The 26,611-nt window shown below is 37.9% G+C and overlaps 1 protein-coding gene across 5 annotated transcripts in view; it reads right to left on the reverse strand.

Annotated features, from left to right (window-relative positions):
* Positions 1–834: 834 nt before the first annotated feature.
* tbc1d2b (TBC1 domain family, member 2B) overlaps positions 835–26,611 on the reverse strand; it is a 55,314-nt gene continuing 29,537 nt past the window's right edge. For all 5 annotated transcript variants that reach the window (XM_039773645.1, XM_039773646.1, XM_039773647.1 and 2 more), the window contains 11 exons: positions 23,468–23,633; positions 22,904–23,073; positions 21,033–21,256; positions 19,740–20,120; positions 14,507–14,617; positions 9,145–9,338; positions 6,946–7,437; positions 5,941–6,058; positions 4,155–4,340; positions 3,729–3,850; positions 835–2,211 (listed from right to left, as the gene is read on the reverse strand). In XM_039773645.1, the coding sequence (XP_039629579.1) occupies positions 2,016–2,211; positions 3,729–3,850; positions 4,155–4,340; positions 5,941–6,058; positions 6,946–7,437; positions 9,145–9,338; positions 14,507–14,617; positions 19,740–20,120; positions 21,033–21,256; positions 22,904–23,073; positions 23,468–23,633 (2,360 nt within the window). In that variant the 3' untranslated portion in view covers positions 835–2,015. The remainder of the gene's footprint in view (positions 2,212–3,728; positions 3,851–4,154; positions 4,341–5,940; positions 6,059–6,945; positions 7,438–9,144; positions 9,339–14,506; positions 14,618–19,739; positions 20,121–21,032; positions 21,257–22,903; positions 23,074–23,467; positions 23,634–26,611) is intronic.

Below are 26,611 nucleotides of genomic sequence, written 5' to 3' on the forward strand. Positions count from 1 at the left end.
TTTGAGTTTTCTGCAGATGGTAGTTTAAAACTTGTCTGACAGGAGAGAAATACAGTAGTAGAAAGCAGACAGCTCTTCAAATATCAGTGGGCTGTGACTTGGCCAAAGTCAGTAATGGTACAGTGGAGACAAGATGCATATACAGTGCAACTCAGAAGCAGTTCTGTTCTTTGGGGTTAGGGAGCATCCCTACATTCTCCCAATGTTTACTGAAAGTTCATTAACATGGCAACATTAATGCTGAAATAGAATTTTGAAGTGTTTTCAATACTTTTAAAAAATGAATGATATGGTATGCAAATGCATGTATCCCAGCGAGTGTGTCCAGGACTCAACACTAGTCAATGTAAGAATTTGTGTCCGACGAACTACATACCAGTCCATCAAATTAAGAGAGTGGCAGCCAGCATTCTAGTGCTAACTGGGTGAAAGCGTACAGGTAAAGTGCCAGACAGGGCTTGCACATTCATAATTCAGGCAGGTTACGAGTTATGGTCAGACTGCACGGGCGTAACATGGCCTTTCTCACAAAAGCCAGTCCGTAAGTGAGAACACCAAATCTTCATCGTGGAAACTTGTGACACTGCCCTCGCATAATGAGCTGCTGATAGTGAAACAGGAAGGCAAAGTGCACTCACAAGGCTGCGGAGCAAGCAGCTTACAAAGACTCTTAATCAGGGTGAAAAAGAAGGTGGAACAAGCAGATATGAGTCATTGCACGGGTACCATGCAGACCTTTCTCTGTCTGCTTAGTAACTAGGCATCAAGGTGAAGGATGTATTAGCAAGTAGTCAGCCCTAAGGAGAATCTGTCCAGTAATCTGAGACACTCAAATACAAACAGGGAGTTTATTTAGCAGGCTGCTGATTAATACTGTATAGCAAAAATGATTACATAGATAAAGATCAGATAGCAATACTGAGATCTTCGGAATGCCTCCTTACTCCTCTTGCCATTAGCACATGTGTCAGCACATAATACTGACAATAAGTTGGAATGTTTAAAAGTACATACCAATACTCCTCTTCTATGCCCTGAACAGAGGAAAATTAAGTGGGAAGATCATATGAGCCTGGCATAGGCATTGACTTCTTTACTCCAATGAACTTGACATTCTCGGCTTTTTCTGTTGAAGGATACCTCCACCTCTAAAAGAGCACCTCCTACAGGAGCGATGGTCACAATGATTAGACTCACTTCTAGGTTAGCTTAAACACTAACAGGCATCACAGCTGAAGACGGCTGAGCTGGAGGCATACAGCTTCTTCCCAATGGAATGTGTACAAATAGTGACAGTTGGTGCATGCCTCTTCACAGTCTTGCAACGCTTGGCAGCAGCCAAAGTAGTTCATTAGGCCTGCAGAACGTGTGCAGACACTTCTCAATTAAAAAAAAAAATGGCATACAAGAAAAAACGAAAAGCAAAGTGCATAGGAAGCATGTTCCTGACATGCGTCTGTTACTGAAAATAAAGGGCCTGGAAAAAAAGAACAGTATTGGCACCAAGACATAAAAAAAGAAAAAGAGCATAACACCAGCATGGTTGTAAACATTAACCTAATATCTGTGAGTGTGTGGCAGCCATTCAGCCTTCTGCAGTTAAACTGACCCATATGCATGGCGGGCATGCTGTGCATATGCCCTATATATCTATGTGTGCATGATGCCATCAACATAGTACGGATTGTGGTTGACTCTTTGTGTCCAAATGCACATGCCCTTATGTAGAGTGTGTCTTTGTACACATCTGCCCATACATTATGTGTCAGTTGTTTGTATTACAAATCAGTGTGTGGTATATACATATACAAGCATGATGGCTGATGTCAAGTAGGCAGCTTAAACTAAGAAGATGGATGACCAGAGTATGTACAGAAGAGTTGTTCCTGAACGGGCAGCAAGCATGAGTCCACCAAGAAGAAAAAAAATAAACTGCACAAGCTGGCATCTAGAAGCAGATGCCAAATGTCCCAAAATAAGTGTAGAGTTTTCACTCAGCAAAAGTTCTGTCTGCCTCAATTGTCCTCTTCATCATCAGTTAATAGGTCTCGCTCATCTTGGGAAGTGTCACGCTCCTGTAAGAATTTTTGTCGAATAGCCTCTAGCTCCGTCAACTCAAGGCGCACCTTCTCCAGATGAAAGCTTCTGCGGTTCTGAATTTGTCGCAAAGGGAAGGGATTCATGTCCACAAAAGCGATTGTGTTCAGTTTTCTGAAATGATGAAAATACAGACAATACCATTCATCAGGGTTCACAGCATCAGGACTCCCCTTTTTTTCCTCTAGTCCTTATTGTCTCATTTGTGTATCACAGTGTGTTTCTGGTTCACCTGTTCATGGTCTTTACATCTATGCTTATGTTACAGTGCTTAAAAGACGTCAGCGGGTTACAAACCTTTAAAAGTGGGACTTCAGGGGTAAGATGTTCTGTATGGGGTTGTCATAACAATGCCCTGGATGTAGAAGGAAGTAAAGGTCAACTTAGTCAGTAAAGTATGGGGAAGTTTTGACAGAGAAAGGAAGAAGCTATTAGGGTGGAAGTGGTGTGTCATCTGGAGCCTTGCGTCTCATCAGACAGGGAAACCCCAGCAAGGGAGGTGGCCACCCTGAAGGTTTTCTGTTAGAAGTGGTGATAGAAGAGATCAGTGGTGACTTTCTGACATTTTACAGAAGCAGGCATTATAAAATGGTGTGGCCAAACGGAATAGCACAACACTCCGTATCATTCGGACTTACATTCAGCCATTTGATTTGTCGGCTTAGACAAACTGCAGCAGCATGCAGCTTACTGGAAGTGGACTATATTTTCCAGAACTGTGTTGTTGTCTTTCTTTTGGTTTGCTCATTATTTGCTTCTATATATCTTCACAACTTAGCTTGGGAATATTTGTACAGGGCTGCAATTACAATTCTGATTAAGGGATTTCGTTTTGATTATTCTTTGTTATTTCTCGGTCTAATAGACTTCAGACTATTTTATCAACTTTGTGCATTTTTATAATTTGTAAATCTGATACATCACTATGGAGGGATCTAGCCTGCATATGGCTTGGTGTTAGCTGACCTCCATACATCATCACCACCACCTTTCCCTCTATTATAAACAAAAATCTTGGAAGGAGATGAGACGTGATTGTCTCAGAGAGACTCTTTCACGTCCCGGGAGATGAGTCTTCGTGCCAAGAGATGTAATCATGCCCAGGGACAGAAGCCCTGCGAGACAAGAGCTTATGCAAAGAGATTTGGAAAAGTCCTGCATGGTTATGCCAGACACATTTCTTGTAGAGAGAAAGAAACGATATTCACTCACAGACAGTTATACGTTGCGTTTTCATGATGTAATTCCAAACATGGAACCAAATTCAATGTGATATTCATTAAAAGGTAAAAGCGAAAAGAGCTCCAATATATGGACATAGGTGATACGGCAGAATTGCGCCACGCGAGATGCAGATCATGCGGCAGCAGCAGCAGCAAGGCAGCAGCTGATCGAGCAAAGAGGAGGTTAAAAAAAAAAATAAAAAACTGTGTCTCCCATTGTATCACCATTTAAGAGGGGGTGTTGGAGGAGCGATCGTTCAGCCCCCCTCTTCACAACACGAGTGGCAGAGACATAAAGTGGCTGGGGTTTGGCGAGCGAAGCCCCCTAGTGTTGTATTACAATCAACTAGCCACAAGCGATTCACATGCTTCTCCTTCACATTCATGTAGCACCCCCATTAAACATACCTGGCATCCAAGATGGTGCATGTGAAATAACGCAGATACTTGAAAATGGCCATTGAGTCTTGCAGCTTCAGGATGTCTTCCTCCTTATATTTGAAGAGTGCCAAGGCAAACCGAAAGATGATCTGTACAAAAAGATAAACAAGTAAGGGCCACGTGCTATTTAAAGGCAGGCTACATTCATCCATTTTTCAGCCTGCTTATCCAGAGAGTCATGAGGAATCACACAGCATAAGAATAGCACTGTGACCTGCACTCCTGGACTCTGAAACTCCTTCCCTCACAATTTTCCATCCTCTAGGTTTCTAGAGGCGAGGTATTCTTTTTAGGAGCCTGAATACCCTCTCTGACTTTCTCTATTTTAAGCCCAAGACATTTTATAAAGCCAATGCATGCATACTTTTGGGAACTACTAATGTATAAGCACACCTTTGGTCCCTCGTAAAGGAAGGAGTCCCAGATCTTGAAGAGAATGTCACTGACAACGCTGTCCACAAACACTACGAGAAACCAGTTGAAGGTGATGAGGGAGAAGTCCACTCTGTAAGTCTCGAAATGAGCATGCAATCGGGGAAGTTTCTCTCCTAAAAGATCCTTAAAAACTCGCTGGTCAACCTGAAAGAAACACAGGTTAGAAAAAGTTTGTATATTGTTGCCATCAGTAAAGTGAAACAGAGACACTGCCCAAGTGGCTACAGAACAGCCATTGATCTGCAGTGCTGTGTTCACTATTGGGCAGAGCCTCCAATAGAGAGACAGTACAGAAAATAGACTGCTTGCTAGCTCAAAGGAATCAGAATGTCTCATTGTTAGCAGAAACCCAAGATTAAAAAAGAAAACAAACAGGCATAAAAGGACAAAAAAAGTGTGGTGTGTGCTCAGACAAATGAGAGTGCAACATATGCTGGTGACCAAACAAGCCTTTCTTCCTGTTAACTCAAGGCCACCTGCCCCTCTACTGCAGTTCTCCTCATTGTGGACCAAACCAACACCCTCAGCCCTGCTTTGCCAGTTCTACTCGGATACTCAATTCTAAGTTGCTCTCCACTTTCCTACATACAGACAACTTCAAGTGATTTATTTGTGGTATGAGAGAAAATGCACTGACAACCCTCCTACACAAACATTGATATACTGTAACATGGCTGATTCTGGATCACATACAGCCCCACAACAAAATACTACGCGGTATATTTGCAGGTTTATTAGAAAGCACTTTGAAAAAATTACAGTCACCACATAGTCACATCACAAGAACGGCTGTGCAAGACACCAATCTATTCCACTCAATGTGCCAGAGAATGTGACTCAGTGGCACTCCTGTTTCAGCCATGTGATTTCCTTTTAATGATTTGATGCAGAAATGATTGGAAACAGATGGCAGGCAGGCAGGCAGGCAGCAGCAGCGCTTCATGCAGCCATAAACATGTCTGTTGATCCCAAATAGTGGACTTCCACTGTTGATAATCTTTTGTAGCTTTCTTTTTTGCACGACATTTAAAAATCACTACAATAAATGCTGCATGTAGGTTCTTCTCGACGGCCATAAGCAGCGATAAAGTATAAGAAATACAGCAACCTGATATTTATGTGGGATTTAAAAGACTAGAGAAAAGACATTAACATAAATCACTAAGTGGATTTCATGAAATCTTGCAGAGAGTTGTATCTTTTAGGGTACCTACACACTGTTTAATCACCAATGTCTTGGCATAAAACAGACAGCATGATAGGGACACCTACAGGGTGGTCCAGATCTAATTATGCAGATCCAGATCGTCTGGATGACTTTGATTTATGCGGGGACGATTACAGTTCGGCGCAAAGACGATTCTTCATGTAATCAGTTCGCACACTTCTCGATGGTCCGTGATTTTTCGGGTGATTTTCTATGTAATAAAGTTAATAAGTTATAGCGTAATGAAAATTGCACAGTTAGATCTGGACCACCCTATACTCACTGATATTCTGCCATGTGAGTTCATCTTTTGGTTTAGGAGACTTTAAACAAAAATGGAGAAGATGAGGTTTTGAAGAGGATGACAGAAACTTAAGTTGTGTTGTGGAACCCACATCAGAAAGAAGCTTTACGTGCGAGACAGAAAACTCACTTCTGGAGTAAGGCCCAGTACCCAAAACCATTAGGCCGCAGTGATGCAAAGATCTCAAAATGAAAATAACTGAATTACTCCAGTTCCTTGGGTGCCTGCCTTACCTGTGACCCCAACAGTGTCTTGGTATAATAGTCACGTGGCATAAAGACCTCCACAATAGCAACCAGACACCAGAATGCCTCTTCTTGCTCCAGATATAGTAGTGCAATGGCAGCTAACCTGTTGAGGAAGTGACAGCACAGAAATACCATTTGAAATGCTACAGAATCACAAACAAGTGCATAAGCTGGGATATTCAAAACCATTTCAATTTTAAATTAACACAGTATTTCCCCTTGGTAACTCCCTTCGAAAGACAAGGCACAGCTCATCAGTGGAAATCTAAGGAAACGGGAAAATCTGGAGATTATATCGCTTGAAAAACCTGAGAGCATTTGGTGGGCCTGGAGAAACTTTATGAAAATAGGAAGACCTTGTCGACTCAGCTCAGTATGTTGGCACCACATCCTTAATTAGGAGAAGAGAAATGAAAATGATGATGGTGGTGGTGGTGATACACTAATCCAATGCTGATTGAGTTTTAGAAAATAAGGCCAAACAAGGTCAGCAGTCTCATTTAAAATTAACCAAGGGGTGCCTCCATCTGTGAATTCCTAGACTCGCTAAATAGATAGATGAAATTTCTTTATGATGGGCATCATGTTGAAGTAGGAGGGAGAACTGCCATGTCACAATGTTTCACTTCCATTTGTGGTGCTTTATGAATAGAGTTGCCAAAAAACAGAACATCCTGATGCGAGTGTGCCATCTAATACATGTGTTGACAATGCATATTTAGTAAACCTGGCATTTTATGGTCAAGTCCAAGGTTAATGAACGTTGCATATATTTACATCTATAATGCACTACCAGTAAATTATTAAACCATACAATATTTATATACATAAAAGCATAACCTATATTGAACTGACAGTACCCTACAAAGCAGCAAAAGATTACTAAAGTAGAAGACTCCCAGACTAAATCCAAAAAAAATAAAAGGAACATGTAATAATTTCCCTTTAAATGCTCATTTGCCCAAATGTAACTGACTAAATGGTACTCACCTGTTAAGGCCTTGGCAGTAACCGATGTCAGGATTTCTCCATGAAAATGCCAAAAGCACATTTCTTAGCTTCTGAATACCTTCAGAAGTTGGAGATGCATAGTGTTTATTGTTTGGCAATGTCCGTAAAAGGTCCAGTTCGATCTGTTTTGAAGCAGGATTCTGTTTCTTACGTGCATTTTCCAGCAAAACGTTGAAATAGTCTACAGGAACGGTGTCTCGGAACTTCTTTACATGGAATGAAATGCACCATTTCCATACTTTGGAGCGATGGTCATGTGGAATGCCATTGCGGATTAGGTTTTTGAGCTCTGGTGAGCGTAGCATCTCACGGTTCATTGTGCTGGCTAAATAATTATCCCATTTAACTCGTATTGAGGCTTCCTGGTCTGTAAGTGACAAGGACTTGAGTTCCAGAGCCCTTACTTTTGCTACTAGCTTCTCCTCCTCATCGTCTTCTGGAACAGTCTTAAAGCCATAAATATCATATTCACTGCAGAAACAGGAAAACACAATACCATACTCCTTAAAAATATTCAAAGAGCACAAGACCAGTAACTTACAATAAAACACACTCTTAAACAGCAAGATGAAATGCAGTATGTGACCCTGCACAGTCTTCTTCATCACGATCCAGTTTCGCTAGGTTGCACAGATCTGACATGTAATCTGCTCTTTATTATTCCCATAGACTCATTTTATATAATCCTGGTCATATCCCTTGCAAGGTATGTTTTCGTTTTCTCTCATTTACTTGCAAACCTTTTTAGATTTATATATGCAGTATATGTGCAGAACAGCTGTCCTTAGGGAATTTGGACTATTTTAGGGTGCACTGAAATGCAAAAAGCAATTCCCTTTGCATCTGTAGTGTTGGGAGAAATATCTCTGCATTTTATTATGTTTCTGCCATCTTTAAACTGCAACTATAAAAATGAAAAAATCCAATATTTAACAGAAAAATAAAACGTGTTACTAGACTGTATACTGATTTGCAATTCTATCATTTTTATACTATTTATATTTTATTCCTGACTGGAGATTTCTTTTAATTTCACCATAGGAAACAGCAGACACAGTATAGCATTGCAATATTTTTCATTATTATATATCACTATACACTGAGGACAGTACTGAGATTTATTTTGATTTTTGTTCAATTTATAGGAATACAGAACTCAAGCATCTTATTTGTATTTGCATGGACTGTTTCTAGATCACAACTGATGCTGTGTCATTGCTGATGAAGAAAAACCAGGTGGTGTCTTAATCCAAAACATGACTAAACAAAGTTCACGTCCATCACATGCAGATCTAACATAAACTGCACTGAAGCTCCACAAGCAATAGAATACAGGTTAATAGCCTTATGAACTGTTCTCAGTTCGGAGAAAGCAAACAGTGGCCAACACATTTTGTTAAGGCGTCAAAGGGTTAGGGTATTATGAAGCGAGTACAATATCGTTAATGTACATGTAATGTTGCCACAGAATTGTAAGCACATTTTTGTATATTCAAATTATATTTTCAGTATGAAACATTACAATCTCAGTTGCTGCTTGGCAGCCCCACTACAGCCAAAAGGACTCATTTCTTAATGATTCACACAGAACTCTCATTACATGATATGCCATCGTGTGTGCTGTGCAACTGAGTATTTGCAGTTTTACTGTGGAGACTGTTGAGATAGTCAAGATATTTCTAATGAGGAGTATTAGATTTTGGTCATTCCGTGAAGGTGTGTGTGTATAAAAATATAAAATGGAAAAGTACCTAAAACCCTACTATGGCAAAACACTCCTTCTCACACCAATTCACTGGAAGCACATAACCACATTTTCTATGCTATTTTAAAAAGTGAGATAAGAATAGCAAATGAGTAAAGAACTAACAAAAAAAAAAAAGCAGGGACTTAGAGATGTTATCCCTCAGCTGATTATGCAGCTGTTATGAACATCTGGAGAACAGAGACCATAATGAAAGGTGCTGTATAAAGTGCATGTATTTATTTACTGGTTAATAATCTACCACTGAATGGTCTCCCGAATAACAGCTGTGCACGTGTCAAAATACATTTAAGAACAAGAGGCAACAGAAATGAACTTATTTTGTTTTTTCTATCTTAGACATCTGTGCATTTGATAATATCTGCAACATACTGATAGCAGCAAGAGCCCATGAAGAGTAAAGCACAAGGCACCTGACAGGATGTGGTTTATGGATGGTGTGTTCAGGTTGTTCTGGTGTTTCAACTTGAAGGGCATCTTCCAGTAGCCTTGAGATGACCTCACGTGTGGGCCCCTGTTCTCCTGAACACACAGGGTTGTTCACTTCCTGCAACAGGACCAAGTATTTGCTCTCAACCTGGCACAGCTTTGCTTCAAGTGCTGCATACTTAAAAAAATAAATAAATAAATAAATAAAAAAGAATAAAAGCAGCACAGATTATTATTTGTTGAGGTTTTCAAAAGCACACAGTCCAGTCCACTCTCTCTGCATTCTGTACAGCTTGCTCACTATATGATTTACCAAGCCAGAATGTGATGAAATGCAGAGTGAGAATTCAATTCCAGCAAGCCTCATCACACTGTTGCAAGTTCCTACTTTTACATTCAGTTGTTTATTGCTTCAATGCAAGGCATCAAATCACAATGTAAAAACCTGAACAGAATAATATGATTTTGAGAAAATCTTGAGTGTTTATGTCAAATGATGTCAAGAAATACTTTGGTCAGCAGGTACTTCGGTGCAATCAGGGGCTGTGCCTAGTGGCAGTTATAAGAAGGAAAAAATCTATGTCGAATTTTAGATTTATTCTACATCAAAATCATTTGGACCTGGCTATTCAAGGTGATGCCAATAATTAATAACCAGTATAACAAAAATCAGATGACAATATTGTATACGCTAGAAAGGATAAAGGGAACTGTTACAGCTGTAACAAAGCAAAAAAAAATAAATAAATAAATCACCATTCATGCATTCAACAACTGAATGTTAACCAAATGTTATTCAGATGAGATTTTGTGAGAGTTTAGGTATTAGCTAACCAAGTGTCTCCCTTTATTTGTCCAACTCCTTTTGTTCTTATACACTTAAAGGGCCTAATCTCAGCAGATAACTTTTATATCACTGATCAGACAAATAAACTGAGTTGGTATGTTTAGATAGAAACTTTTATTGATGGCAGACTGGATTCGTAAACTAGGATTTCTGTAACTAATGGTTTCTGTCCCAGTTCCTAAGTCAAATAAAAAGCAACATCATACTTTTTTTTTACGTACGTGTTTAAAAGTAAAGAAGCACCACAAAAAGCTTATTTACTTGTGTCTAAAAGAGAATCTAAGAATTGAGCTGTTACATAGCACACAACTAAAATAAAAACAATAGTCTTCAGATGAGTCATTGAGACACAAATACATGCTTGATGATAGAATCTTTGCCTGTTTTCTAAAAATATTACTTATTATCAATTCAATCACAAATTCTTTTAGTAATCTTATCATCAGGTATGCAGCACAGAGCACAATCAAGCTGCATAACAGCACTCACAAGCACTCACAAGCAATGTGTTACTTTATTCAAAAAAATATTTAGAAAGAAAACAATATTTTTTTGTAGATGTCCTTTAATGCTGTTTTAGCATTTGCTCCGAAGGTCCTTGTCCACGGTTGGCCATTAGTTAGAATTTGATGCTCAGGCAGGCTTTTAAACACTTTAACATATTTAACACAGTCTTACAGGTTTCAACACAATGCACACAATTTAACAATTAAACCACATTCTTGAACAAACCCATTTTCACACCTCTGACCATCCTTCCCATGTGTAGTGTGCCCTTGAATAAGGCTACCATTTCAGCTGCATGACCCATGCAATTCTAGGGCAGTACCCTATACCCATCAATGACCTTTCTCTTGCCAAGTCTCCAGGTACTCTTGTTATAGGAGTACTTATTAGGAACCAAGTTTTTCATGCCACTTACTCCTGTCCTTTCAAGCAATAGCAGTGTTCTCCATGCCCATAAAAACACCAGTCACAAAGTGCAGTTAATCTTATGCAGAGAAAAGCAGAAGCCACCTGTTATTGGTTGTTCTAAGTATCTGGAAAATGTCAACAATACTGGTATGTGGAAACCATTAAACAGCATTTAGGGTAGCTAGCATAGAGTTAAAGCAACAAACCAAAGAAAAATAAAGTAGTACCTCCAAGTTTAGTAGGTGTTCTAAAGTAGTAAATGTTTAGGGATGCAGAAGTCAATGCATCATTTTGGCTTTACTGTCTCAGCTGACATTGCCACACAGACCTCCATTTCATTCGCTTTTTATATCTTAGATTTTTTTTTTTTTTTTTAATTTCACTTCTCAACTTTCATAGTGATCATTCATCATAAAAATGAAAGTAAATTAACTCAGAATTCTAAGCAGACATTGAAGTTTATGCACAAGGCAAAGATTACGTACACACTCTGGGCAAAAAAAGCAAGACATTAGATAAACTGGCGTTGAAGTTCATAGTTGATTTGTCTTCTGGCAAATATTTTGATGAAAAACATTTGCAGCTTGCTCTAGAGTGATAAGCAAAGCAAAGTGAAAGTTGAAAACAGCTGTGGAAGTAGTTCAGCATATGATTAATAACCAGTACATACAATAAATATTTTATATAGGCTTTCTAACAGCAAGAGCTTTGCAAAGCAGTCACTAAAATTACAAAACAAGAAGTCTTCAGACTATTCACACTTAAGTAAAGGTAGGCCAGGCTGGCTAAACCCAAGACTACATGGGCGTAGGGACAGCCTTTTATTCCAGCCACACTGATCAACAAAAGTAAAGAAAATCGGCAAACTAGTCCTTAGCTTAATTGCAATCTTAAAATACTGGGACATATTTAATACATTATTGAAATCACTTCTCTGTTTTCAGTCTCCTGAACGTTTACTTGGAAATCATTTAGAAATAAAAAATCCCTAAAACTGTGAATTTCAGGTATGCAAACACCGAATTAGACCAGTTATTCACATCAGTGTCCTGGAATCAAGTGGCATGTCCTCCAAACCTGGTATCACATTATGTGACTTCTATCCATTGGGTATGTCAAACTTGTTTTCAACAAATTAACTAAACTTGCAATTTGGCTTACTGTATGTATTCAGAATCACACTATACACACACTTTGAAATTAAAAATGTAATTAAAGGTTTTTTTCCAGTTTCTGTGAAAGAGAAGTTTTACTGGCAAAGCATAATGTAACTATTTGACCACCACAATATCCCACCACATAATCATCATCAGGAATAAATAAATTATTTTTTTTTAAAGTCTGCACTAAATTAGTTGTCGTATGCTGGGAAAATGTCCAGACTATTTTCCTTTTGCAGCAAAGCAAGTGGTTTCATCCGTGAGCAACTCAGCTCTCCCTTTCCTTTTTATATGCCAAATTCATTTTAACTGAAAGATTTCGTTTTGCATCACCATTCGTCTTTTTGGTGTCTGGAAACCTTTTACCACCGCAGATTCTTTGGCACATTTGCATTCTGCCAACACACTGTAGCAGCCTGCCGTATGTCATTTGCTATCTGCAGTATGCCGTTAGATTTTCACGTTGGAAAGTGTGTGATCCTGCCACAAAATCTGTTTTACTGGTTAAACAAGGCTTGCTGCAGCAGCAGCACTTGCACATTACCATATCTTCCTCCGGATTACATAAAAGCCACTTGAATTCCGATTTTCCACCCTACTCCTACTTTTTGACTCGGAATAAGAGATATGCTTTTCAGTTGCGGTTAATGTGTTGCTGGACTCACTGCTGAATTGTGGATTTATTTTATTTTTTTTTGCACATGTGACTGAAAAAAGGTTGCTGCTTGGACTGATACTTAAGTTTCTTCACAGCCATTTTTTGTAAGCATACACACACACACACACACACACTAACATTACACATGCAAGCTTGTAATGCAACACCATAATTTAGCAGAGTGACAGCAGTACAAAAAAAAACAGCAAGTAAAAATCTGAACGTGTACTAGCTAGTGGCTAATGGCACATATTTTTAGACGCTTATCATAAAACTCAACAGGTTTTAATTTAGAGGGCTGGACTATGACTGAATTATTCCTCATTTCAAACCAAAAGTCATGTCATTATGCCTAGCCTAGCAAACATTGCGTTAATATACCTGTATCACATATCACTGTCTGTAACGGTATGTTTCCTGTTCAAATGTTTGTGCAACTTCAATGTGCTCTTGTGCCACATGAAGTAAGAGATATACATTTTGCAACTCAAAATCTTTTTTTTTTTTTTTATGTGTTCAGTGTAAGGTGTTCTCAAAACTTGAAGTCTTAGGTGGCACTGTCTTTTCTGCCACTTTTCTTAACTTTTGCCTTTTTCAAATGCATTCATAGATGAGAGAAGTAGTGACGCAATTGCACGTCACAACGTATTAGGCCTAATAACGTAATCAAACTGATCGATGAAAGCTATTGTTGCTAATGTTTTTATTAATCGATTATTGTCCATAATGTTGATTAGTTGTTGCAGCTCTACACATAGCCCACTCCAAACTTTCTTTAATTTGTCAGAGTGTGTTGTGGAGCAGTTGTAGAGAACTGTTGGACATGTCAGACTATAGTATATGATTGGCCATCATGGGAGTGTGCACCAACTGCCTTTCACTTGCTAACATTATGATAATAAGAAGGTCTACAAATACAAAACTCAGAAAAAGCAGTGAAAAAGTGATAGGGCTTTAATAAAGAAGTTATCTGTTCAAAACTGACTTGAAGTGTGATCTTAAAAGTTAAAGAAGTGAGCGTATATTTGAGAGAATCACTCTTGCAAGGTCCCTTCAAGAAGAAGGATAGGAAAAGAGAAAATACACCTCAGGAAGAAATTTGCAACCACTATTGCCTTTCAGGAGCAAGTATGCCTATTCATCTATTAACTCCTACAAATAAGGGTTTTTCAAAAAAAAGAAACAAAAAAACATGCATTTCTTTGTTGACCAAAATAAATATTTTTTTCCTCCTGATTAAACTGTACTTTCCAACTGGTACAAATACAGCAGCTTCCTACTGCTAAGAAAATTATTTTGACGCACGAATAAAGACACAGAATAAGTTGCAGGCTTTGGTATTACTTTAAATGTAGTAAGGTATTCTGTAAGCCATAACTCTTGATTTTTTTTTTCTTCAAACTAGTAACAGTAGCATGCAGCATGCCTACTCACATGTTAGAAAATAGTTTGCAAATAAAATGACATGTCTTGACTCTTTGCTGGCATCAGTAGAACTCATAGGGTGAAACTATTTATAAAAAAAAAATTAAATATCTTACAAGGATATTTTAACATGCCAAGAATTCTCACATTCATGGAGAAATAGCAAAAGAGAGAGAGAGACAGAGAGTGAGAGATTAGGATGTTTCAAAAGTGGCAGAAAAGAAAGGCAAAAGAATTTCAGCAGACTCTAACGTGGTGGGGATGGGTAAATTAAAATGTATCAAAAGTTAATTTCATTTCTTCTTCCAATTTAAGTAAAGAATATCTTCAGAAATAGTTACCTTTTCTTCTAATGTCTTTCCACGCATTTCTGCATTTCTCCGAAGGACTGTCAATTCCAGAATCTCTTTGTTCAGAAATGTATTTTGTGATTTGTAGCCTTGCAAACTATCCTGCAAATATAAAAATGTGACCTACAGTTATAGTAATTCCTAAAAAGCTAGTTAAAAGTTAAATTTGATCATGAAGTACCCATATCAAACACTTTCTTTAAAATCACTCCTTAAGCTGATGAGATGCATACATCATCCTCACCATGACTGGTGGAAACAGGCATATTGCATAATGGTGATACCATAACTTTGTAATCTCTTTTATATCAGATTAACATATATAGTCAATATTTATCTGGTTTACATGTGTGCCTCAATTTCTGAACATTTTATAAGGTGGATCCTGGAAGGAAGTAACAGAATGTGATCAAAATCTAATCACCTCTGCACATGAGCGTAAGAAATAGTCTGGCCACAACAGATTTGAAGAAGAAGATGATTTATGCTATCTTCTGTAATTTAAGAGTTATTCAGGATACACACAAACCTTTTTTTCCTGAAACATGAAGATGATGTTCTGGAAGATCAAAAAACTGGAAAAAGTAACATTTTCAACATTGTTTCATGATGTGAAGGCTTCAGCCTAGGTAGTTGCTGAGACCAAAGCCAAAATGGCTACAGCAAATTTAAAGGGAACTGAAAACCTGCTTGCAAGGTTGACTGAGGACTGTGCAAATGCACGAAGCATTAATGTGTATAAAATAATTTATAATATAAATAATAATATAAATAAACATTTTTAATTCCCTTACCTTTTATTGTTTTTATGCCACTTCTTTATGTTAATTTTCACTCACCTAAATTTTAACTTCACATTTTTGTACATTGTTTCTTCATAGGCATGTCACAAAAGGACCACATTTCACCTCTAATATCCCAAAATTAATCTTTATCTATGCATCTTTTAGTCAGATGAAGACCACAAAATCTTTTACATAAACTGACTACAGACAGACAAAACCAAAATTTACTGCACACAACCATTTATTATCCCTTTATGGAGTACCAGGTACAACTTTTTATTCACTCATTAAAAGTCTTAACCATAACTGTCCTTAATTCCTAACATTTGCCTAAAACTGAAGGAATGGAATTACAAAAGGGGTGTAGCATTTACCCCAAAATACAACCTGAATGGATGTCAGCGCTTCTTGTGCCTAGTGCTCAGGTAGAAGGTCTTCGTATGTTACACAGCTAGTCAGTCTTTCCTAATTTTCTCTAGTATTTATGTCTTTTCATACTTCCTTGTGACATTTCTGGGCCAATAGGGAGTTGTAGAGTAGGGGTCAACACCCCTCCCATCGTGGCCTCTTGACTAATCCCATCCAGGTCCCACCTTTCTTTTCCCTTATCACAATAGTCAATATTTTACCAATGACAATAGTCTAACAAGACATACCTTTTAAACCTCCAGCCCATGCTGTCCCCGAAACCCCTATTCACTGATTGTAGCTTGTCATCCGCTTAGACAAATCTTACAATAGAGAAATTACTAGACAAAGTGCAATTATCCCTAAACTATCCTATTTTTGTCTAATATATGCTATTATCCCTACTATTATCTGTCTAAGCAATACAAAGGCAGCTCATAATTATTCATAGTCCAACACAGTCCATGCCCATATAATTGGCACAGGGTCTTCACTGACTGAAATTGACAAAAAAATTGGATCCTCTCCTATGACAATACATCCATTCACTTTGCATTGCTTGCTACAACCTTTTTATACTAACTAAACACATTCCATTGCTTTTTGGTTGCCAAATTCAGCAGATCTGTAATCATGTGACCTTTTCCTCTTCCCTAAGATGAAGCATCTCATAAAATGTCACAATCAAGTGGAAAGAATTAGCCAAAAGTTGTTAAGTATACATTTAATTCTGTATGTGCTCTGAGGAATAAATTTAATCTGCCCAGTAATCTGTTTAGTTTTCATCCAGCTATTTGCTATAGATATGTTTAAACAATGTGACCTGGAAGCACGTCAGCCAGCTTATACTTTAAATCTTTGGGAGGTCACATTGAGAATAGGAAAGGAGACAGATGTTATTTACCTCACAGCACATGAACGATTACATACAGTGGGATGCAAAAGTTTGGGCAACCTTGTTAATAGTCATTATTTTCCTGTATAAATCGTTGGTTGTTACGATAAAAAATGTCAGTTAAATATATCATATAGGAGACACACACAGTGATATTTGAGAAGTGAAGTGACTGTTCTCACCATTCGTCGCTTCTGTCTATCCGAAATCTTTCTTGGTCTGCCACTTCGAGCCTTAACTTGAACTGAGCCTGTGGTCTTCCATTTCCTCAATATGTTCCTAACTGTGGAAACAGACATCTTGCAGAAAGTATGCAATAATTGTTCAAACAAAATCAGGCAGGTGCATAAATTTGGGCACCACAAAAAAGAAATGAAATCAATATTTAGTAGATCCGCCTTTTGCAGAAATGACAGCCTCTAAACGCTTCCTGTAGGTTCCAATGAGAGTCTGGATTGTGGTTGAAGGTATTTTGGACCATTCCTCTTTACAAAACATCTCTAGTTCATTCAGGTTTGATGGCTTCCGAGCATGGACAGCTCTCTTTAACTCACACCACAGATTTTCAATTATATTCAGGTCTGGGGACTGAGATGGCCATTCCAGAACGTTGTACTTGTTCCTCTGCATGAATGCCTTAGTGGATTTTGAGCAGTGTTTCAGGTCGTTGTCTTGTTGAAAGATCCAGCCCTGGCGCAGCTTCAGCTTTGTCACTGATTCCTGGACATTGGTCTCCAGAATCTGCTGATACTGAGTGGAATCCATGCGTCCCTCAACTTTGACAAGATTCCCAGTCCCTGCACTGGCCACACAGCCCCACAGCATGATGGAACCACCACCATATTTTACTGTAGGTAGCAGGTGTTTTTCTTGGAATGCTGTGTTCTTTTTCCTCCATGCATAACGTCCCTTGTTATGCCCAAATAACTCAATTTTAGTTTCATCAGTCCACAGCACCTTATTCCAAAATGAAGCTGGCTTGTCCAAATGTGCTTGAGCAGACCTCAAGCGGCTCTGTTTGTGCTGTGGGCGGAGAAAAGGCTTCCTCTGCATCACTCTCGCATACAGCATCTCCTTGTGTAAAGTGCGCCGAATGGTTGAACGATGCAAAGTGACTCCATCTGCTGCAAGATGATGTTGTAGGTCTTTGGTGCTGGTCTGTGGGTTGACTCTGACTGTTCTCACCTTTCGTCGCTTCTGTCTATCCGAAATCTTTCTTGGTCTGCCACTTCGAGCCTTAACTTGAACTGAGCCTGTGGTCTTCCATTTCCTCAATATGTTCCTAACTGTGGAAACAGACATCTTAAATCTCTGGCACAGCTTTCTGTATCCTTCCCGTAAACCATGATGGTGAACAATCTTTGTCTTCAGGTCATTTGAGAGTTGTTTTGTGACCCCCATGTTGCTACTCTTCAGAGAAAATTAAAGAAGGAGGGAAACTTACAATTGACCCCCTTAAATACTCTTTCTCATTATAGGATTCACCTGTGTATGTAGTTTAGGGGTCACTGAGCTTACCAAGCCAATTTGAGTTCCAATAATTAGTTCTAAAAGTTTTGGAATCAATAAAATGACTGTGTGTCTCCTATATGATATATTTAACTGACATTTTTTATCGTAACAACCAACGATTTATACAGGAAAATAATGACTATTAACAAGGTTGCCCAAACTTTTGCATCCCACTGTATATTTCTAAAACACAAGAAGGTTCATATTTGGGTTTAGGATTCAATCAATGCCTGAAATGAAAACAAATAAGTGCTAGTAATTTCTGTTTTTGTTGGCATTTTGGTTCTTAGTCCTTCTTGCAATGCATTTCAAATTTTAAATGATTTCTTAATCAAGCATGTGGTATCTGGCACCATTAGCACCAGATCTTTTAGGTCCTCTCCGTTGTGAGGTGGGACCTCCAAAGGTCAAACTTATTCTTACAGTACATCCCACAGATGCTCAATTAGATTGACAATTGGGGTATTTGGAGGCCAAATTAACACTATTGGGGTATTTGGAGGCCAAATTAACACTATGAACTCTTTGTTATATTCCTAAAATCATTCTTGAACAATTTTTACAGTGGGGCACCGTGTATTATCCTTGTGAAAGAGGCTACTGCCATCTGGGAATATATTTACCATGAAGGGTTACACATTGTCTGCAACAATCTTTTGTACAGTATATGTCAAAAGTAACATCCACATGAATGTCTGGACCATATTGTACAGGACATTATGGTGTATTCACCAGCTTGCCTTCTTCCCATAGTGCATACGTACTGCTGCCATCTAAAAGATGCACATGTACCCAAGCCGCCCACATGATCCAAAAGAAAATGTGATTCATCAGACCTGGCCACCTACTTACATTGCTGAACGGTCTAGTTCTGCTACTCATGTGCCCTTTGTAGGCACATTCAGTGGTAGACAAGGTCCAGCATTTTCACTCTGACTGGTCTGCAGCCACATAGCAAGCTGTGATGCACTATGTGTTCTGACATCTATCTCTCATGGGCAGCATTATGTTTTTCAGAAATTTATGACAAATAGCTCTTCTTTGCAATTGGACCAGACAAGCTAGCTGTTGCTCTGCATATGTATCAAGGAATTTTGGGGGCCCATGACTTTGTTACAGCTTTACCATTTGTCCTTCTTTTGACTATTTTTGCTAGGTACTAAACACTGCATACTGGGAAAAGGCCATCAGCTTTGGAGATGTCCTGACCCAGTCATCTAGCCATCACAATTTGGCCCTTGTCAAAGTCGCTCAGAGCCTTACACTTGCTCATTTTTCACATCACCTTCAAGAACAGACTGTTCACTTGCTGCCTAATATAACCCACCCCTTAACAGATGCCACTGTAACAAGGTAATCAATGCTATTCATTTCACCTGTGAGTAGTTTTAATTTTGTGCCTGACTGGTGTATAACATAGTTACTTTTTTTGCAACTAATGAGTAATTTAACTAGGCTACTTTCAAAGGTTTCCCAACACATTTAACAGGCAGAACTAAACTAATCAATCAGTTTAAAATACTGAAAGAATTGTTGGAACTTCATTCCTCAGTTTTAAGTATGATTTCAAAAACCCAGATTGTGAAAGAAATATAACAGCGAGAGCAATTGCTTTTTGACCCACCTTTAGTTTGTCCAACTCTTGCAAGTCTTTGTTCCCAATCAAGTCACTTTGCACTCGCTGGGAATAAGAGTTATCATCACAGTGGCTGCAACTCTGCTGGGACAGCTTCATAATCACCTCATCCTTAGCTTGGATTGTCTCCATCAGCATGCCCAACTGGTCATTAAGATCTCCTACTTTGTTCTTCAGTGACTTTACTTCTTGCAGCAGGTTTTCTTTCTCCTTACCAAGCTTCTCCATATGAGCACTCAGCGCTTGGATTTGCATGCTTCTTTCTTGTAACAGCTCTGTGTTGGCATTGCTGCTTTCTGTGTTTGCATTAAAGTTGCGCACTTCATACTGAGAGCTCTTTAAAGTCTGCTGAAGCAGTCGTATAAGTTCCTGGGGAAACAAAAAATAAGTAGTTATAAACAAGCACACTGACATGGACTTTCAGTAATAAACATTGGTTGTTTACAAAACATTTTACAGATTACTGTAGACCTCCTAAAATGAATAAAGCTGGATTGTTCAAATCACTATTCTTTACATTAATTTCTTGCCCTGTTAGGTTCCTGTCAAAGATACGAGTATAATTACCCTGTTAAGGAATGTTCTAATAACCAATTACAGTGCTAAAAGGAGCTCTAAGCACACTCAAATATATCACTCAGCCAACTGGGAAACTCTAAATAACAAAAGAACATATTCTGAAGCGAGATCATTAATCAAGGATATATGAGTAACATTTTGTTATCTTTGTAAAATTACTGATACTTATCGGATCTATGCAAATAAACCACTGAAATCTGTATTACACACAAAAACAAGAGCAGTATATAATAAATATGCAGTAAAACTAATTCAGAAAGACTTGACAATATTCAGACCTTAGCATACACCTGAAACTTGAGTGTTAGCTTAGAAGAATACTTCCTAGAGGTGACAAGTGCAAAAGCTACTAATAAAAGGTGGGAGATGATAAACAATAAACAGCACATTCTTAAAAGGAGACAGCACTACTCAAGGTCTACTCAATGTTTTCATTCTACATGCAATTTTCAAAAGCAAACAACAATTTTAATAGAATGACAGCCAATATAGTAGAATATGTAGGACATAAGTTGGAAAAAAAATTAACTGAATTCAAAATACATATAACAAGTCTGTCATTTATTACCTAGAATTCAGGATAGCTTGGCAGGTTAGATTAGGTGAATGGTTAGGTTATCATTTGATATTTCAAAATTATACTTTAATGATTACAGGTAACAGTGACACTCCATTTTATTCAGGTGATGCTCAGCAAGGTACCTTTTGATTAACAAGCTCCTCCTTCAGCTTTTTTATCTCCTCCTGCTGGCTCTGGAGTTTATGCTGAGCTTCTGATGGTTTGCCACCATTGCTTGAAACCCATTCAGATGATGAAGACTCACAGCTATGGCGATTTTTATTGTGTCCAACCATATCCCGAAGAAATGGTCGTTTCACCCTTGAATATCGCCCAAAATCAAATGTGAATGCTGAACCAGAAGAAACTGTAAAAGAAGGTTTTTCTCAGTTTCTAGTAATAGTGCCTTAATTAAACTATGTCTCATCTAAGTGAGAACAGAAAAATATGCATGCATATCTAAATAATATATTTAACAAAAATATTAAGCTGGCAGCTTAAAAAAAAAAAATTACATTTCTGTTCTACCTGCCAATGGAAACTATTTAGAATTAAAAAAAGTATTTACTTATTTATAATGTGTCACAAGTCTTCATATATTGCATGACAGCAAGAACAGATTAGAAAACAATACCTACTAAAGTGCACATTTGCCTCCCAGGGTCCATTTTAACTGGACTCTAACCAAAAAGTGGAGGATGAGGGATGCTTAATGCCATACACCAAATGCTTTTAATTTGCTACTCTTGAATGTCAAAAGGCTGAAGTTAAATGGTACTGGTTAGTTATGCATACAATGTTCTTACATCACATTATATTACACCTTTAATTCATAAAAAAAATTAACATTAGTAATTTGGGAGTATTTCACTTTTGGACAAAAGGCAGTAAAAATAACAACTGGATATGTACTGGGGTATACATTGAGTATAAGTTTACAATCCGGTGTGTAACAAGCTGAAGTAATCATCTCACTTTGAATTCTATATTCAAAAACATAAAACAATACCTCGGTTATAACAAAACAAAAAAAAAACATTTTATTTAACATTAGATGCTATACGAGACAAAAAAAGAAGGCTTAAAATGTAGTCGACATGGGCATAGATAAGACTAAACAGGGAGGGAAAGGAAAAGCGAGAGAGGAACTACAGAACAAAGAAGGCTACTGAGGAGGCATTATCACATTAAAATCGTTTCTAGAATGCTTCAGCAAGAAATAGAATTGGAAAGAATATGTAATGGATAACAAAACGTCAATGACAGTTTTGTAACCAATGGTAAATGTGGGTATCTTTAATTTTGCTGTTTTAAATAATATTAACTAGTAATAATCTGGCTATTAATTTACATTGCCTTGCTAGAGAAGCTATTGTTTTTTTTACTGAAACAAGCTACATGACAACATGTGACTGAGCTAAAGGAGTTCACAGTGCAAGTCAAGAGAACAGCAGATTTTCCATTAAATGGAACTGGCTCTTTTTTTTCTAATGATGTGCTGCATTCCATTGCCTTAAACAGATTTCTGACCTAAAGAGGCTGATTAAACACATAAATAAAGTTGCATGTAATTTCTTTCTTTAATGAAAAGTGTGTTCCATTATTGGCAATCTCCCGTATGAGGTAAAAACATGGCTTTTTAGCTGTGAAATAATTGAAAAAAACTCAGAGGGAGTAATCTCTTGAAGAGAATGTAACGATGTCACTTACCTTTATAGGCATGGTACTTTCAGTACAATTCTGTCCTTTAACATAGGAGGCTTAGCTTACCTTCTAACAAACCTTGACTCTTTCTTTTCACACACACTTAAAATAAAATTAAACTCTGGATAATGGAGTGTTTCAATAGGTATCTCTTTTTTACATGCTACTTGTTGCATTGTTCCTAAGTATCTCACTCGCTTTGCACATCACAACAGGCTTTGCATCATGCTGCTAACAAGCGTGCTTTGTCTAGCTTGTGTTTTCTGGCTAATACATTCCCCAAAAAGTACAATACAAACAAATAACATACATCTGTGAGTGTCAGGGTGAGGTTTCTTTGTCAATTCATGTGCAACAAGTTGCTCCTGTAGGTCTTTTGTAGGGGCATCGATCATTTCCCATTCCTCATTGGCTGTATAAAAAACACTTCTTCTGTTCTCACTGTTCCCTTTCCCTTGCCTTCGATGAGTCATGGAATTCCTGTTATAAAAAAAAAAAAAAAGGTTATGTAGTACTTCTTAACAAAGGAAGCATAAATGTAAAATGCTTTTCAGTATATTTGAAACAAAAGTTATGTTGTTGTTGATAGTGACATCTGTATGTGCAAATTTTGAACAAATTCGATGCAGAAAATAGGTTTTTGTTCAGCAAATAAACAGCAAAAGGTGCAGCTGACTGCAAAATCATCCCTTTTCACCATAGCCCAAGCATGACTCCCATCCACATGACTGAAATGAGGTAATAAAGACCAGAAATAATAGTCTGTAAGTTGAATAAATGCCAGCAGCAAAAAAGCAGACCAAGACAAATATTGTACATCTCCCCAAAGAAAAGAACACAAACAGTTGTCTTGTAAAATAAATTCTAAAGTCACCTTATTTCGGTGCCCAAATGTTTCAATGAGAAGTTGATTGTAGGAGGTTGTACTGATGGGTTTCTGGATGAACAGATGCCAACGAGACCTTCTGAGGCAAATTCAACAGCAAACTCATTGCGGACACTTTCTGTAGATTCGCTGGGCTTTTCAAAAATAAAAGCATCTGCAAAAGAAGAAGACATTAATGGATAATACTTTTCAACACGATTGCATTTTTTCATTCAATTAATATTGATCAGTGCTAGAAGTGCCATTAAGCACAACACACTTGTAAGTTATCCAGCTTCAACAGTGATCCAGCCACACATGATGATGCATGTTTGATGTGGTCAAGCTAGTCTGCCAAGGTCTACTTTGATCATTTTCCCAGCATTCATTATATATTCCTCTTAATCTGCATCCATCTCTGCATGTAGGCCCTCCAACCTGCAGGGAAAAACTTGGGGGTTGGTGACAGAACTGGCACTCCAGCCACCATAAAAAAACCTGCATGGCTGCACTCGGGTCCTAATCTGGATCCTGAGTTGGTTTGTCGTGTGGTGGGTGTTTGCAATGCACTGTATCAGAGCGTGCTCCTAACCTCCTCCTCCTCCTCCTTCTATACTAAGACCATCTGAAACTTGTCCTGGTATTGTCATTCCCCCATAGCTCATCATCCCCTGTCCTGTCTACAGCTTTCTCTTGCCCTTTCACATTCTTACTCAAAGTTACAACTCTTCAACATTGCACTAGTTCCAAATGAAACGATAAAAAAATGGCAATAAAATCCTTTTGTTTATCTATTGTTATAAAGGCAGCAGAAAATGTATTACAATTAAATAAACCTTTAAGTATAATCTGAAATTGCATCCATCCTCACAAACAATGAGACAAAGCAGACATTAGTATACTGTACTTCACAAATATACTGTAAATAAATAGTTTCCTCTTAGATGCCTTAAAGTGTTAATTGTTGGTGTGAAAGAATGAAAACAAACATATTCTAAGTTTCAAAATAAAATATTGCCTTGATTTCAGCAGTCTGACTAGAAGGATGCCACTAATTTGAAAATTATTTAGCATTTATTATGAAATAAAGCACTGTGTTAGATAACAGCCATTAAAGAGTATGTGCGCATGTTTCAAAATGCTTCAAATATTTAGACCTTCATCTTGAAATGGGATACCTGACAATGCAGCACAATGTGGAAATATACATGTTATGCGTTAACCTCTTATATAAAAGGGTGATTGGGATGATCCTAGTAATTATGTGCCCAGTAAATTTATAGTGTATCATGGGTAAACTAATGGAAGCAATTATTCAGGAAGGAAAAAAAAATCAACCACCACATGGTAAGAACAGGTGTATTAATAAGCAGTCTGCATGGGTTAATATGCTGGAATTCTAGGAGGAAGTAACAAAAGTATACAATGGGAGAGGTGCATATGATATTATTTATCTGGATTTTCAGAATGGTTTTGATAAGGTACCACATGAAAGTTTAGTGATATAACTGAAAGAAGTGGGCATTCAGAGTGCAGTGTGTAGGTGGGGAGATTTGTGGCACATGAAACTTTGTGTAAATAAATGATAAGCAAAGGGAGATCAAATCGGTGACATGACTGAAATGTTTCAAATGAGAAGGGAATTAATACAGTGGACCTCAGCCATCACTTTACAATGACTTCAATAAGAACAACAAGACATTATGTGAAATTGGACCTTAAAAATTTTCAGACTAACACTGGAAAGCCCTCAAAGGGTTCAAAGACTTTGTAAAAAAAAAAAATAAATAAATAAATAAAAAATAAAAGCAAGAATGAAAGAGAAGAGGACAAGGGAAAGTGCAAGCTTGTACAAATAAATGGTATTAATGCTGGTGCAATTGATGCCTGAAATAACTGTGGAAAACCTCCATGTCACTTAGAGAAGTTGCAGCAGGTTTTCCTGCGCAACCCCTAGCAATTTATGTCACAACCTGCAAACTTCCTGTGTTTAGTCTTTACTGATACAGATGGGTTTACTGGATCAAAACCACAAGCATGCAAAAATTAGAAAATGCCTAACTGTAAACATTTTTAAGTTTTTGAATCAGAGATGTAATTATTTGTGAGCTGCCTCATCAACAATCCATTCATTCATGTATTTTGGAACCTAGCTCATCCAGTTTACGGTCGCCAGTCCTGGATAGCACACCAGTTAATTCAAGAGGAAATCTATACAATCATTTCCCACTTACTTATACTGCACTAGTTCCGAGGCACTAAGCAACTTAATGCACGAGCCATGCAGATACTAAAATGAGCACCACCACAATCCACTTTTCAAATCTATACAAATACAATATGAAATAAGAAAAAGGACAATAGAAAACAAAGATAAACCCCTAGGTGGCATTATGATCCTGAAAGGAGCATGTAAATGCTTCAACATTATTTTAGAATATAAAAGAATTGAATTAAATTCTCTCCCAGTGTCTGCGTGGGTTTCCTCCAGGCGCTCCGGTTTCCTCCCACAATCCAAAGACATGCAGGTTAGGTGGATTGGCGATTCTAAATTGGCCCTAGTGTGTGCTTGGTGTGTGTCCTGTGGTGGGTTGGCACCCTGCCCAGGATTGGTTCCTGCCTTGTGCCCTGTGTTGGCTGGGATTGGCTCCAGCAGACCCCCGTGACCCTGTATTCGGATTCAGCGGGTTGGAAAATGGATGGATGGATGGATGAATTAAATCATATCAAACAAAGTAAAAAAAAAGCTGACGTGGAAGGAAAATTATACTTAGGGGTCACATAGTAAATTAGGGGTAATACAGTTATTGTGTATGAAGTGTTTTGGTATGCCTTTCCATATCTACAGGTATCTTAGAAGTAGTATAAAAGGGGGAACACATGTCAGAAACCTGTTCAAGCATATCAGGGAATCAGATAAAGGTCAAGTGAACAACAAACATAAAAATTTCAAGTGTAAGAGCTGAACCTGAGAGATATGAGAAGAACAAGAGTGCAGTAGAATAAGATTTTTATTTGGATAAGTTATTTAGGTGAGTAAGCCAACAAACCAATCGGAGTAAATGCCAGGTGATGTGTATGCATTAATTCAGCACTGATGTGTAAGTTCAATTGATTAAAAATATGAGCCTGTAACTTTGCTTGTTGACCATT

This window comes from Polypterus senegalus, chromosome 12, assembly GCF_016835505.1.
Source record: "Polypterus senegalus isolate Bchr_013 chromosome 12, ASM1683550v1, whole genome shotgun sequence".
NCBI lineage: Eukaryota > Metazoa > Chordata > Cladistia > Polypteriformes > Polypteridae > Polypterus > Polypterus senegalus.